General features: G+C 36.2%; 2 protein-coding genes across 4 annotated transcripts in view; one reads left to right on the forward strand and one right to left on the reverse strand.

Moving 5' to 3' along the window:
• The window catches only part of LOC311095813 (uncharacterized protein MYH16), a 108,131-nt gene extending 106,666 nt beyond the window's left edge, over positions 1 to 1,465 (forward strand). For all 3 annotated transcript variants that reach the window (XM_084134619.1, XM_084134618.1, XM_084134620.1), the window contains one exon: positions 1 to 1,465. This exon is cut by the window's left edge and continues 20 nt beyond it. In XM_084134619.1, the coding sequence (XP_083990745.1) occupies positions 1 to 130 (130 nt within the window). In that variant the 3' untranslated portion in view covers positions 131 to 1,465.
• Positions 1,050 to 15,000, reverse strand: part of gas7b (growth arrest-specific 7b) — a 45,835-nt gene continuing 31,884 nt past the window's right edge. Inside the window, exons 9-14 of the mRNA XM_084134627.1 lie at positions 10,426 to 10,504; positions 9,262 to 9,390; positions 6,839 to 6,962; positions 5,704 to 5,783; positions 3,984 to 4,082; positions 1,050 to 2,916 (exon numbers count right to left, since the gene is read on the reverse strand). Of these exons, the coding sequence (XP_083990753.1) occupies positions 2,803 to 2,916; positions 3,984 to 4,082; positions 5,704 to 5,783; positions 6,839 to 6,962; positions 9,262 to 9,390; positions 10,426 to 10,504 (625 nt within the window). The 3' untranslated portion in view covers positions 1,050 to 2,802. The remainder of the gene's footprint in view (positions 2,917 to 3,983; positions 4,083 to 5,703; positions 5,784 to 6,838; positions 6,963 to 9,261; positions 9,391 to 10,425; positions 10,505 to 15,000) is intronic.

The following is a 15,000-nucleotide window of genomic DNA, read 5'->3' on the forward strand; positions in this document are numbered from 1 at the left end:
AGCGCTGGTGAGGTCACCCGGGTCAGTGGGGTCAGAGGGCAGAGGTCAGAAGGTCACGGATGACGACGAGTCCCTCACCTCTCTCATTCCCACGTACTTGAACTCAATCAAGAAACTGATGATCGATTAGATCTGATTTGATCAGCTTGTTTTTCGGTAACACTTTACAGTAAGGTTCATTAGTTAACATGAACTAATAATGAACTGCACTTATACAGCATTTATTAATCTTTGTTAATGTTAATTTCAACATTTACTAATACTTTATTAAAATCTTGTTAACATTAGTTACTGCACTGTGAACTAACATGAACAAACAATGAACAGCTGGATTATTATTAACATCAACAAAGATTAATAAATACTGTAACAAATGTATTGCTTATTGTTAGTTCACGTAAGTCAATACATTAACTAATGTTAACTAATGAACCTTATTGTAAAGTGTTAACTGTTTTTCCAAACGTATAAATCTTTTTATCTGTTCAGTATTACATTTGATATCAAGAAACTGTTTGTAATGTTGCCGTAATATTCTTGATTACATGTAAGGATCGAGTGTCTCCGTTGATTTTGTTCAAAAACACATTTAAACATCTTCAATTCTACACACTGAAAACAAGAGCAATACGCCTCTGCTTTAATCTAAGTTCACTTTCACTCTGAGATGTTAGTTTGTTTCCGCCACAGAAGTGGAACTCAATTGCTCTCAGAATGTCAAGTTTATATCTCACAATTTTAAAGAAAATGTCCGAGTTGTGAGATAAAACGTTGTTACACTTCCTTATTACAGTGTAATTTTACAGTAATATAAATTCACAACATGTACTTACTATAGGATTAGAGTTAGTTGCATGTAATTCTGCATAATTTACTGTTATAACTACAGTAAGTACATGTAATATGTGTAACAAAGACACAGTAAAATAAAGTGTTACCAAAAGTTGCGATAAGAAAATGTTTTATTTTTAATTCCATGGCAGAAACAAGCTTTCATAAAAATCAAATTGAATGTCCCGACAAAAAATGAGAAATGTATTGAATGGATATACAGTATATATACTTTATTTTTTCCTTGCTCAATAGCGTCACGTTTGCATTAGTTTTGTATTTATTGAAACCAACTGATGACAGCTACATAAATATAGCAAACTATAAATCCTATTTAGTAAAACATTACATTTAACGTCATTTATATTACAGAAAACATAATAACTGGATGATATTCAGCAGTTCTTCTTCATTTACACGCTCGTCTAATAGAACAATCCAGTTTAAACCTCTTGAAGATCATTTAGAAAAGTTGTTCATTGATTTGGTATAAAAATAAGCATTGTGCAGAATTATTTCCATATATTATCTTTATCTCTGACTATATACGGATCGTTTGGGGGAAACTATATTAATGACTGTTTGAGACTTCTGTAGATCTGAACGAACAGAAAATAAAAGCCCTCACATGTGATTGTGTGTTTGTTCATTGAGTGTGTAAACCTGAGACAGTTATGGCAGTGTGGAGCTGATATTAATCACAACTACAGATATAGATATGCTGAGGAATTTATTGATTTCATTTCTCTAAATTCTGACTTTCTCAATATTCAGACTTTATTTCTCGACATTCTGATTTAATTTCTCTAAATTCTGACTTTATTTTGCAATTCTGACTTTATATCTCAAAATTCTGACTTTATCTCTCTATATTATTACTTTTTTGTGCAATTCTGACTTTATTTGTCGACATTCTGATTTAATTTCTCTAAATTCTAACTTTATTTCTCAATATTCAGACTTTATTTCTCGACATTCTCACTCCTTTTCTCGACATTCTGATTTAATTTCTCTAAATTCTGACTTTATTTTTCGTAATTCTGACTTTATATCTCGTAATTCTGACTTTATCTCTTTGTATTCTGACTTTATTTTGCAATTCTGACTTTATATCTCGTAATTCGGACTTTATTTCTCAATATTCAGACTTTTTCGGTGCAATTCCGAGTTTATAACTCACAATTCACAGTTAAAAAAAGTCAGAATTGCAAGATATAAACTCACAGTTCTGACTTTATATCTCGAGTTTTTGTCATACAATTCTAATTTCTTTCTCTTGTAATTTTGAGTTTATAACTCGCAATTCTAACGGCGGAATCGCAAGAAAAGAAGTCAGAATTGTAATATAAAACATTTGCAATATCCTATTTTATGTTTTATTCCGTGGTGTAATCGAGCGTCCGTATATCCTGCATAAACTGCATCATGAAATCAACACTTTACTTGTTAATCCATGTTTCTGGTCTTACTGTGAATAAATCATACAAGTTATTATTACAAAGGACAAAAGTATCAATTCATCAAAGAGTGACGATTCGCTCCGCTTCTGAATCCGCTTTCCTTTTCCATGTCCGTTCTGGTAAATCCCACTTCACAATTCCTCAAATTCCTCAAATATCCACTTTCACTGTTTTGAATAAAGCATGGCGTCATGCGAGTTAAACGAGCTGCAGTTCATGTCCACTGGAAGCGATGGCTTTGATTAGTCACAGAATTAAATCAGTAGCAGCATTTATATATTAGCACTATTCCACACAGATCAGTCAGTGTTCACTGCTAATGTTCTGACGGCATCAGTAGATCCTGACACACACATCGGTTCTCCTGAGTGAATCCTGGAGATATTTACACGTGTTCTCCTCGAGCTTCAGCTGGGTTTGAGACGTGATCGTTCTCCTCTTGTTTAGGCTGTAACTCAGCGTTGAGTCGATCTGCAGTGTTATATATATATATATATATATCTCGATATCATCAGATCTCCATGTCTACCGGTCTCAGTTCTCCTGTCTTGTGTTCTTTCACCCACAGTTCTCGGTCTCTGGCGGGGTCGACGCTCCGCAGGAGTTGGTCCACCGGCTCTACAGTCTGCATGTGAAGCAGCAGGGTGTTATTACATGTGAATCAATCAAATTAACAATCATTATTACAGAAGTTAATCCATCAAAACTAACTTTATCTGGACAATAACTTTATTCTAGATCTGCTGTAAAGCCTAAACAATCTCTGTTACTGTATCTTATCACTGTAAATCTGCTGTGAAACAGTCTATATTGTTAAAGCGCTGTATAAATGAAGGAGACTTGACTTGTTGGGGAAAGTTACTTTGAAAAGTAATGCATTATAATATTGTGTTACTCCCTTAAAAAGTAACTAACTTTACTTTAACTTTAGTAACTTGCATTACTTAGTTACTTTTTAAGAAAAGTAATGTGTTGTGTTACTTTTGCGTTACTTTTTCTCACCTGGGCCGGGCTTTTTATAACAAAAAACTGCTGTTTTTAGGCAAATGTAAAGACCCTTTCACACCAAAAGTGAAATAAGCCTCAGGCTGAAGGAAGTGTAAATGCACGTGTGTACAGTAGAGGGCGCCGCTCAAACAAACCTTTCAACGCTCAACACTTACTTCACCAATAAAGTCCTTTTTCTTTCTTAGTATGTTTGTCTTGTTTCCAGCCCTAAAAAATCTTAAATCAAGAAGCATTTACTGCCATTGGGGTAAGAAAAAAATCTTAATTCAAATGGAAAACAAGAAAAAAATATTAATTCAAGTGGAAAACAAGATTATGTTTCTACCCCATTGGCAGATACTTTGGTTTGTTTTAACCAAAAACTCCCTTCATTTTTTTTATTTTTTTTTTATTATCAGAAAACAAGATGGAATTCCTTATGTCATTTTATTTATCTAGTAAAAGCTTCTTGATTTAAGAACTTTTAGATATTTGGACTGGAAAAAAATACAAAGCAAGAAAAGCATTTTTTGCAGTTTACTGGTTACTTGAAAAAGTAATCTGATTACATAACCCAAGTTACTTGTAATGAGTTACACACAACACTGGTTGTTAGTCATGATCTGCATTAGACCTCATGAGTGTGTGTGTGTGTGTGTGTGCGTGTGTGTGTGTGTGTGTGCGTGTGTGTGTGTGTGTACTCACGCCCTGGTTGAACATGTCGGTTTCGTGGCGTAGCGTTGTGTACCGACACAGATGTTGTCTGATCATCTCCACGCGCTCCACCTCCAGACGCTCCAGCTCCTGAGGAACACATAACAGCCCTTCTACAGTTAAATACAGTCGTCAACACTTCAAGTGGGTCAAAAAAGTTAATCAAAGTTGTCCTAAGACAAGAACGGGTATTGTTCAAAGTTCATGTATAACTTTGATGAATTAAAGTTTTAATCCACTTCAAATGTTGACTACTGTATATTAGGTTGCCTTAACCATTTAATACAATTTACTTATATACATTCATGTTGTTCCATTTTAAACCGCCTCTGTGATGCTCTTGTAAATGCTCCTAATGCTGTTTTAGAGTCTCCGAAAACTCAGAAACCCTGATCTCCTCATGATCTCCACTGCACATCTGCTCTTTCCTCTCAGTGTCTGAAACGCTTCCATCGGAGATTCAGTCTCTCTAAGCTCCGCCTCTCTGAGAGCTGCTCTGCTCTGATTGGTCAGAGAGCAAACGCTCATTATCATATCTGAATCTCAGCTCTTGATCACAGTGATACGAGCAGTAACGATGGCGTGGGTTTCACCGTATCAATCTCATCAAAGTGGATTTGCTTCGTCAGCAGAAACAGCGTCTTCTCGACACGAACAACACGAGCCAAACTCTTCCAGTCTCAGATACACTACAGTGTTTGAGGGCGGAGCTAAGAGATGCTGCTCAGCCAATCAAGACCAGAGGCGGGCATTATGCAAATTAGTTACAAACCGGTTCAGCAGGAAGTGAGACTGAATTACTGACGACTCGTTTCAGTTCAGAATCACTTCTTTCTTTTGGGAGACAAAAACTTAATTTATCTGAGCTTTGGAACTCGGCAGTGATTTTATATTCGCAAACAGCTTTATAACACACTATATGAAAGGTTATTTCCTAAAAACCATAATAGGGGCACTTAATTATATATTTAACCTATCACAACCCTCTTTTATAGATCTGAATTTAAATCAGTAACGCTCTGTTTAGTTCCTGTCTCTATGAAGCCCCTCCTTCTGAAAAGCACACTGTGCTTTGATTGGTCGGCTGGATCAGTGTGTTGTGATTGGTCGAGCGCTTCGAGTGTGTTTGGGAAATGCCCCGCCCCTTACCGTAACCGCCAGTTTAACACACTACTAACTAACTCAACCAGGCCCCGCCCCTTTATTCTGCATATGAATTATTATAATGAGGAATATTGTGACGTGTTCGTTCCCGGAAGAATCTCAAGATACAATGAAGGCGTTTCAGGAGTTCAGAAACACTGACTCTGATATAGAGAAGAACTGGAGCTTCTTCATGATCACACAGCAACATCACACACACACTCTGAATCATAGGTCCTCTTTAACATTTGTAGTTACACTGTTAAGTTTAACTCTAACCATAATCCAACCATTACCCCAAAACCTAACTCTAACCCGTACAATTTTACATCATGATCTGAGAGAAACTCTATTATGCATCTTTATTTTACACTTTAATTCAGAAACAATCACATTCTTTTTATTTTTGTCCACGTCAGAAGTGTGTGTATCTGAAGAATCATCCGTACGTGTGTGTGTGTGTGTGTGTGTGTGTGTGTGTGTGTGTGTTCAGTGTGTCTGTGAGGATCTGCATCACAGGTGTGTGTGTGTGTTCAGTGTGTGTGTTCAGTGTGTGTCTCAGTCTTACCAGGCTGCTGGTGACCATCTCCTCAAACCACTTGGACTGGGACTGATTGTAGAGGTCAACACATCGCATCAGCTCGTCTCCTGAGATCAGAGCAGGAGTTACACACTCATCAAGGTTATCACACACTCATCAAGGTTATCACACACTCATCAAGGTTATCACACACTTACTCAAGGTTATCACACACTTCAGAATATTGAGTAATAAAGTCTGAATTGCGAGAAGAAAGCAGAAGAGGGTAATATTAACTGTTAATATTGATGTTTACATGGAAACCCAAACATGAACATTTATATTTGTTTTATGTAATATGATATAAGATTTGTTTATTTCTGCTTTCTAAAGTCATTTATGTCATTCTAGTTGTGAACAGAAAGAGCCGATGATTGTTGATTCGCTCTTATTTAACACGCTTTCAGTTTTCTATACAAAGTATATATTTTTTAGTAACATAAGCATACATTGTCAATGTATTAATATTAAATATTTAAAAGTAAGAAATAAAACGGCATGTTTCATGCAGAACAGAACAGCATCACACACTTCTCTTTAACAGCATTACCACAGTCTGACACTAGATGTCAGCGAACACACACTTTCCTCTCCGACTCCAGAAAGAATGGCTGTGTGTTCAGAGTGGAATGTTTGCTTTCTACTTCCTGAACACTCACAGTGTACACTTGATGTGGCGTACTAGTTTAGAAATAGTATGTGAAACCGTAGACATTTTTCCAAAGATAAACATTTAAACTACTATGACAGAAAGGTTCTTCATCACTGTAAAAAGTGATCAGTTGACTTAACTTAAAAAAATTGAGGAAACCTGTTGCCTTAAAATTAAGTAAATAAACTTAATGCTTAATCAAAAAAAATTAAGTAATGTGGAATTGTCAAATTGTTTAACTTAAACTTATCATAACTTAACTTTTTTTAATTAAGCATTAAGTTTATTTACTTAATAATTTTAAGGCAATGGGTTTATTAAATTTATTCAAGTTAAGTGAACTGATCACGTTTTACAGTGATGGAACTGTAAAGGCTTCATCTATAGAAGCGGATCATGTGATAGTTGTGTATTTCACTGTGATTGGTGGGACAGATGTGAGGTGTGTTGTGTTGTGATGAGGAAACTGACCGGCCTGTGTGGACTTTCTGCGCGCTTTCTTGAGGTCCTCCTCCACTTTACTGCTGAGTTTGATCTCCAGCTGCTGGGTCTTCACTTCTAGATCCTTCTGCCGATCGGAAAGCGCTTTACGGGCCTTATGAAGCACACGAGAATATGAGAGATGAGATGAGCATGAGTGTTTTATTCACACTGCATCTACAGATGCTCGGAGACATCTGGCATCGCATGTTGAGATCCAGACGCTCTTGAATAAATTAAACCTGTCGTAGGATGATGTGGATGGTTAAGGAACTTCAAAGATAAATATCTTTTCTGATTGATTTCTGATGATAAATTAACCCTGATAATTCAATTTCCTCCATCTGGACAATTCAAATGAAAACGCTGTGATCAGTAACTCGCGCTCATGTTATACACTGAAAAAACTGATTATTACACAGAAATGGCTAGAAACACATCGGGCCTATCTTACACCCGGCGCCAAGCGCGACGCAAGTGTTTTTCGCTAGTTTCAGCCCGACGCAGTTTTCATTTTCACGTCCTGCGCCACGTTGTTTAAATAGCATCTGTGGCCCATGAGCTGCTGGTCTGAGAACGAGGTGTGTGTTCTGGCGCATTGTTGGAGCGTTGCTATTTTGAGGAACAGAAATAGACTGAGCTGTTGACCAATTTTTTTTGTTATTTAATGAGCGCGTTAGTAATGTGCGTCTATAGGCGGGTCCACAACCCGAGTACACTCTGCTTATTACACACACACTCTGCTTATTACACACACACACTCTGCTTATTAAACACAGGGACGCACAGCAGCACACAAACATGCCAAATATTTAAAATAAAAGGATTACAATGTAAAAGATTATTATTGTGTACATAAAGATATGGTGAATCTATGGTGGCATTTAAAGGGAATGGGGGATGAGACTCTGATTGGTTTAACGCATGTAAATCCCAAAACACACCCATTACTCATTAAGAGAATAGGGACGACCCTTTTAGACCAGCGCCGGGAGCACCGACCATTTTCCCGTCGTTAAACTAGCAAAAGTGGATTCGGACTCACCCTAAGTGAACTTGCGCCGTGCGCTTTAGACCATGAGCTTAGATTGTTAAAATAGGGCCCATCGAGTTAAATGTGTCATTTTTAAGTATAAAAGATTGAAATTGTGTTTTCTTGTAAAACGCATGGAAGTTTGTTTCCACCACAGAATAACAATTAAAAGGAAATTGCAATAAAGTCAGAATTGTGAGAAATAAAGTCAGAATTGTTAGAAATAAAGTCAGATTTGATATAAATAAAGTCAGAATTGAGATAAACAAAGTCAGAATTGTTAGAAATAAAGTCATATTTGCGAGAAATAAAGTCAGAATTGTGAGAAATAAAGTCAGAATTGCGAGAAATAAAGTCAGAATTGCAAGAAATAAAGTCAGATTTGAGATAAAGTCAGAATTGCGAGAAATAAAGTCAGAATTGCAAGAAATAAAGTCAGAATTGCGAGAAATAAAGTCAGAATTGCGAGAAATAGTCAGATTTGAGATAAACAAAGTCAGAATTGTTAGAAATAAAGTCAGATTTGCGAGAAATAAAGTCAGAATTGTGAGAAATTAAGTCAGAATTGCGAGAAATAAAGTCAGAATTGCGAGAAATAAAGTCAGATTTGAGATAAATAAAGTCAGAATTGCGAGAAATAAAGTCCGAATTGCGAGATATAATGTCAGAATTGCGAGAAATAAAGTCAGATTTGAGATAAACAAAGTCAGAATTGTTAGAAATAAAGTCAGATTTGAGATAAACAAAGTCAGAATTGTTAGAAATAAAGTCAGAATTGCAAGAAATAAAGTCAGATTTGAGATAAATAAAGTCAGAATTGCGAGAAATAGAGTCAGAATTGCGAGAAATAAAGTTGGAATTGCGAGAAATAAAGTCAGAATTGCGATAAATAAAGTCAGAATTGCGATAAATAAAGTTGGAATTGTGAGAAATAAAGTCAGAGTTGCCAGAAATAGTCAGAATTGTGAGATCGTGGCAATTCCCTTTTTTTAATTCCGTGTCAGAAACAAGCTTCCATAAAAACAGTATAGTACTAAATTTGCAGGTGTATATTCAAAGTCGGCACGCTACGATTGATCACAAGACACGTGAGAACCAATAGCGTTCGCCGATGACGGATGGCATTATTGAGCGCACTGTCCCTTTAAAAGATGGCGGTGAAGGGTTCTGTTCAGTGCAGGCTGCATGAGAAGCTCATTGTTGTGAAGGTCATGAGGTTATTTATAGGAACCCATCGGGCTCCAGAGACGGAAGTGGTCCACTCCTTTTAATAAAGCATGAGAAAAATCCCTGTAACTTTAGAAGAGCTGAGCCAATCGTCGAAATATGGCCCCATATTCATCCATACACACAGAGATATGAATATAATCTGATATAATACCTTCTCCACAGCAGCGTACCGGCCGGCCAGCTGCTTCCTCAGATCAGACATGTGGTGGTCAAACTTCTTCATGTCTTTCTTGAAGTTTTCCCGAAATATCAGCAGAGGTTTTTCCACTTCGCTCTGGAGCTGAAGAGGTTTCAGACAGGGACCGTATTAGAGACGATGAAGACTGCGAGAAACTAAACCCAAAAGTGTAAGAGACCCTCTCAACCCTCTGGTGCTCTTCGCCTGTCAGTCAAAAATGACTGATTTTTATTTTATTTTATTTTTTGTCAATTAAATGAATGTACTCTATTTAAGTTTGATAATGTTTTTATGTAATATTTTGTATTTTTAGGGGATTTTTTTATACTAAATTATATTTACGCTGTATTTATAATCCATTTATTCACTTTTTGAGCATAGACCTCTTAGCATAGAACTTAAACTGTGGTAAATCTTGAATGCTTTAGAGCGACAGACTGAAGTTTGATCTCTTTTCAAAGATGACACTTGGCAGATTATTGCTGAAGTGAGAAAAGTTTTAAAAAGTGAACTTAAAAAAAGTTACAGAATTTTAAGTGTATTGTTGAAAAATTCACAAAAATACTATTTTCAATTTTTATATGAAATTTTATATTTCCAAAAACACATTTTACTCTAAAACTGCAAGAAAATCAAATCCATAAATCTAAACAAGTTGTGTTCCAAATTTAAGCCTGATATCTCAAAAAATGATCTTTCAGTGAGATGTTGTTCGGCTGCAGTTCCAAACGCTTCCACTAGAGGAAACTCGTCTCATTCATTTCCAATGCGCTCGTTTCTGACCGCGAGGAGCTCAAGTGTGACTATAGTTTTCAGGACCATTTAACCTTTATGAATCATATCCATGATTTTTTTTGTGTTCACACAGCAAGTGCCAAAACCTTTACCAAGTTTCGTACCATTACAATGAAGTAAAAAATTCAACAAAAATAAAAAAACGTAAACTTTTTCAGTCAAAAATGACAGACGAGCACCAGAGGGTTTGATGTTGTAGTTTGTATCGTCTGTGTTAGTGATGCTGAAACTGCAGTGTGTGTAACATCTGCTCTCATATATTCATCCGAGAGTAAAGCATTCCTTCAGTCCAGCTGTGAGACCCTGGAAAACTCTCTCGTGTGTGTGAATGTTCAGCTTTACCTTAGAGGAGAACTTGAGATGAACTTCTGCCTCGTCTGACAGGCTTTTCTTCAGCTGAACCCAAGCGGAGCCCAGCGTGCTGAGAACACAACAGCAAACGAGTGACATATAGAGATGTAGAATATAAAACATCTGTTCTCTATGTGAATATATAGTAAAGTGTAATTTATTCCTGTGATCAAAGCTGAATTTTCAGCATCATTACTCCAGTCTTCAGTGTCACATGATCCTTCACAAATCACTCTAATATGAGGATTTCATGCTCAAGAAACATTTATGATTATTATCAGTGTTGAAAACAGTTGTATAAATTAAAATTTTCATGAATTTTGAACAGAAAGTTCAAAAGAACAAAATTATTTGTAACATTATAAATGTCTTTACTGTCACTTTTGATCAATTTAATGCATTCCTGGCTAAATAAACATATTAATTTCTTTAAATAAAATGTATTGACCCCAAACTTTTGAATGGTAGTGTATAATGTTACAAAATATTTCTATTTCATTTTTTTTTTTAACTTTCTATTCTATAAGACTCCTGAAAAAAAATACACAAGTGTTTAACACTGATAATAATCATAAATGTTTCTTGAGCATCAAATCCTCATATTAGAGTGATTTCTGAAGGATCATGTGACACTGAAGACTGGAGTAATGATGCTGAAAATTCAGCTTTGATCACAGGAATAAATTACACTTTACTATATACTATATCGTTATTTAAAATAGTAATAATATTTCACAATATCACTGTTTTTTTTTAAATATTTTTAATAAAATTAATATAGCCTTGGTGAGCAGAAGAGACTTCTTTTAAAAACATTAAAAATCTTACGATCCCAAACTTTTGAACAGCAGCATATATACACACACACACACACACACACACACACACACACACGCCTGTATAAAATGCACCTCTATAAGTTACAGTGATATTAAAGCTGTATTGGAAAGGTTTATTTAATCAATATGTTTTATTGCCATAACTCTAGTTGATCTTTTCTTCTACACATCTGCGTATGAATGCGTATGAATGCTGAAGTTGTGCTTGTAATCTGAGGTTTTGGCTCATTCCGGAGATGTTTGGGATGTTTGGGATGTTTCTGAGCCGCTCTCCGTTGGGATTCAGAGGATTCACCTTGAAATAAAGACGTGGGTGGAATTTGATCGATCTAAACTTGAGCCGAGTCGAATCTACAAGACTGAATATCAGTTCTTTCTCACTGCTAGAGAAGATAATTCTGTATGAATCCATAACAATACTTCTGATGTCTGATACATTCCTCCTTTGGCACAGACCTGCTTTACTGATATTATAGAGCTATTATGAAGAAATATATTTTTCAGTATTTTGACTTTTTCATTCAATATATATCTTTATCTATATTTAATGTACCAGTGGAGCCACTAGTTCAACAAACTGCTACTGTTGCCTTTATAGTTTAAAATGTAGTTATTTATTTTAAAATCAACTTAAAATTAGGCGTTTTTGTAAATCGGTCTGTGAGATTTTTAATGTTTTTGAACAAAGTCTCTTCTGCTCTCCAAAGCTGCATTTATTTGATCAAAAATACAGTGAAAAATAGTGAAATATTATTGTAATGTAAATCAGCTGTTTTCTATGTGAATATACAGTAAAGTGTAATATATTCCTGTGATCAAAGCTGAATTTTCAGCATCATTACTCCAGTCTTCAGTGTCACATGATCCTTCAGAAATCACTCTAATATGATGATTTGATGATCAACAAACGTTTATGATTATCATCAGTGTTGAACACTGTTAATATTTTTGTGGAAACTGATAATTTTATTTTTCAGGATTCTTTGATGAATAGAAAGTTCAAAAGAACAGAATTTATTTTAGAAATATAATATTTTGTAACTTTAAGACTTTAAGATAACACTTTAGTTTAGGGTTCAATTCTCACTATTAACTAGTTGCGTATTATCATGCATATTACTAGGATATTGGCTGTTTATTAGTACTTATAAAGCACAAATTAATGCCTTATTCTGCATGACCTTATTCTAAATCCCTAAATCCTACAATACCTAAACTTAACAACTGCATTACTTACTATTAATAAGCAGTAATTAGGAGTTTATTGAGGCAAAAATCATAGTTAGCAGTGAATATGTTCCCCATACTAAAGAGTTACTGATTTTACTGTCACCTTAGATCCATTTAATGCATCCTTGATGATTAAAAGTATTATTTTATATATTTTTTTAAATCTTACCGACCACCATATATATATATATAGACAGACAGCAGAATGATCAGTAATGTTTAAAGACGCCGTTCCCTCTCGTTAAACACACGCACTGACTGCACATGATTCTCCCAGTCATGCAGAGCCTGAAGGTCAGAGGTCGCGACCTGCACTTCAGCAACTGTGATTTCTGCCGGATTTTCAGCCACACAAGCGGTAAATTCTGGAATAAACGAGAGGTTGCGAGCGCAGACGTAGGAGCCGGCCAAAAAAACAATGGACATTACAAGCGACAACACGACGGGTCTGAGGCAGAAGAATGGCGGGATTGTGTGTTTGTGGGCGGCTCTCGTGACACACTCCACATTGTGTGTGTCAAACAATCAGCCTTCTCTATCAGCCCGAAACACACTCGCACATGTGCTGAGCGCTGGAGACCGAGCCCTGCAAGACTGATTTACAAGAGAACACACACACTTAAAATCATCATTCTCACATTCACACTCATTCACACACATTTACACTCATTCACACACATTTACACTCATTCACACACATTCACACTCATTCACACTCATTCACACACATTCACACTCATTCACACTCATTCACACACATTTACACTCATTCACACTCATTCACACTCATTCACACACATTCACACTCATTCACACTCATTTACACTCATTCACACTCATTCTCATTCACACTCGTTCACACTCATTTACACTCATTCACACTCATTTACACTCATTTACACTCATTCACACTCACTCACACTCACTCACACTCATTCACACTCATTCTCGTTCACACTCGTTCACACTCATTTACACTCATTCACACTCATTTACACTCATTTACACTCATTCACACTCATTCACACTCACTCACACTCATTTACACTCATTCACACTCATTCACACTCACTCACTCATTCACACTCATTTACACTCATTCTCGTTCACACTCATTCACACTCATTTACACTCATTCACACTCATTCACACTCATTCTCGTTCACACTCGTTCACACTCATTTACACTCATTCACACTCATTCACACTCATTTACACTCATTTACACTCATTCACACTCACTCACACTCATTCACACTCATTTACACTCATTCACACACATTTACACTCATTCACACACATTTACACTCATTCACACTCACTCACACTCATTCACACTCATTTACACTCATTCACACTCATTCACACTCATTCACACTCATTTACACACATTCACACTCATTCACACTCATTCACACTCATTTACACTCATTCACACTCATTCTCGTTCACACTCGTTCACACTCATTTACACTCATTCACTCTCGTTCACACTCATTCACACTCATTCACACTCATTTACACTCATTCACACTCATTCACACTCATTCTCGTTCACACTCATTCACACTCATTCTCCTTCACACTCGTTCACACTCATTTACACTCATTCACACTCATTTACACTCATTTACACTCATTCACACTCATTCACACTCACTCACACTCATTTACACTCATTCACACTCATTCACACTCACTCACACTCATTCACACTCATTCACACTCACTCACACTCACTTACACTCATTCACACTCATTTACACTCATTCACACTCATTTACACTCATTCACACTCACTCACACTCATTCACACTCATTTACACTCATTCACACACATTTACACTCATTCACACACATTTACACTCATTCACACTCACTCACACTCATTCACACTCATTTACACTCATTTACACTCATTCACACTCATTCACACTCACTCACACTCATTCACACTCATTTACACACATTCACACTCATTCACACTCATTTACACTCGTTCACACTCGTTCACACTCATTTACACTCATTTACACTCATTCACACTCATTCACACTCATTCACACTCATTCTCGTTCACACTCATTCACACTCATTCACACTCATTCACACTCATTCTCGTTCACACTCATTCACACTCATTCTCGTTCACACTCGTTCACACTCATTTACACTCATTCACACTCATTTACACTCATTTACACTCATTCACACTCACTCACACTCATTTACACTCATTCACACTCACTCACACTCATTCACATTCATTCACACTCATTCTCGTTCACACTCGTTCACACTCATTTACACTCATTTACACTCATTCACACTCATTTACACTCATTTACACTCATTCACACTCATTCACACTCACTCACACTCATTTACACTCATTCACACTCACTCACACTCATTCACACTCATTCACACTCACTCACACTCACTTACACTCATTCACACTCATTTACACTCATTCACACTCATTTACACTCATTTA

The sequence above is a fragment of the Abramis brama genome (genome assembly GCF_963993115.1).
Source record: "Abramis brama genome assembly, chromosome: 14".
Taxonomy (NCBI): domain Eukaryota; kingdom Metazoa; phylum Chordata; class Actinopteri; order Cypriniformes; family Leuciscidae; genus Abramis; species Abramis brama.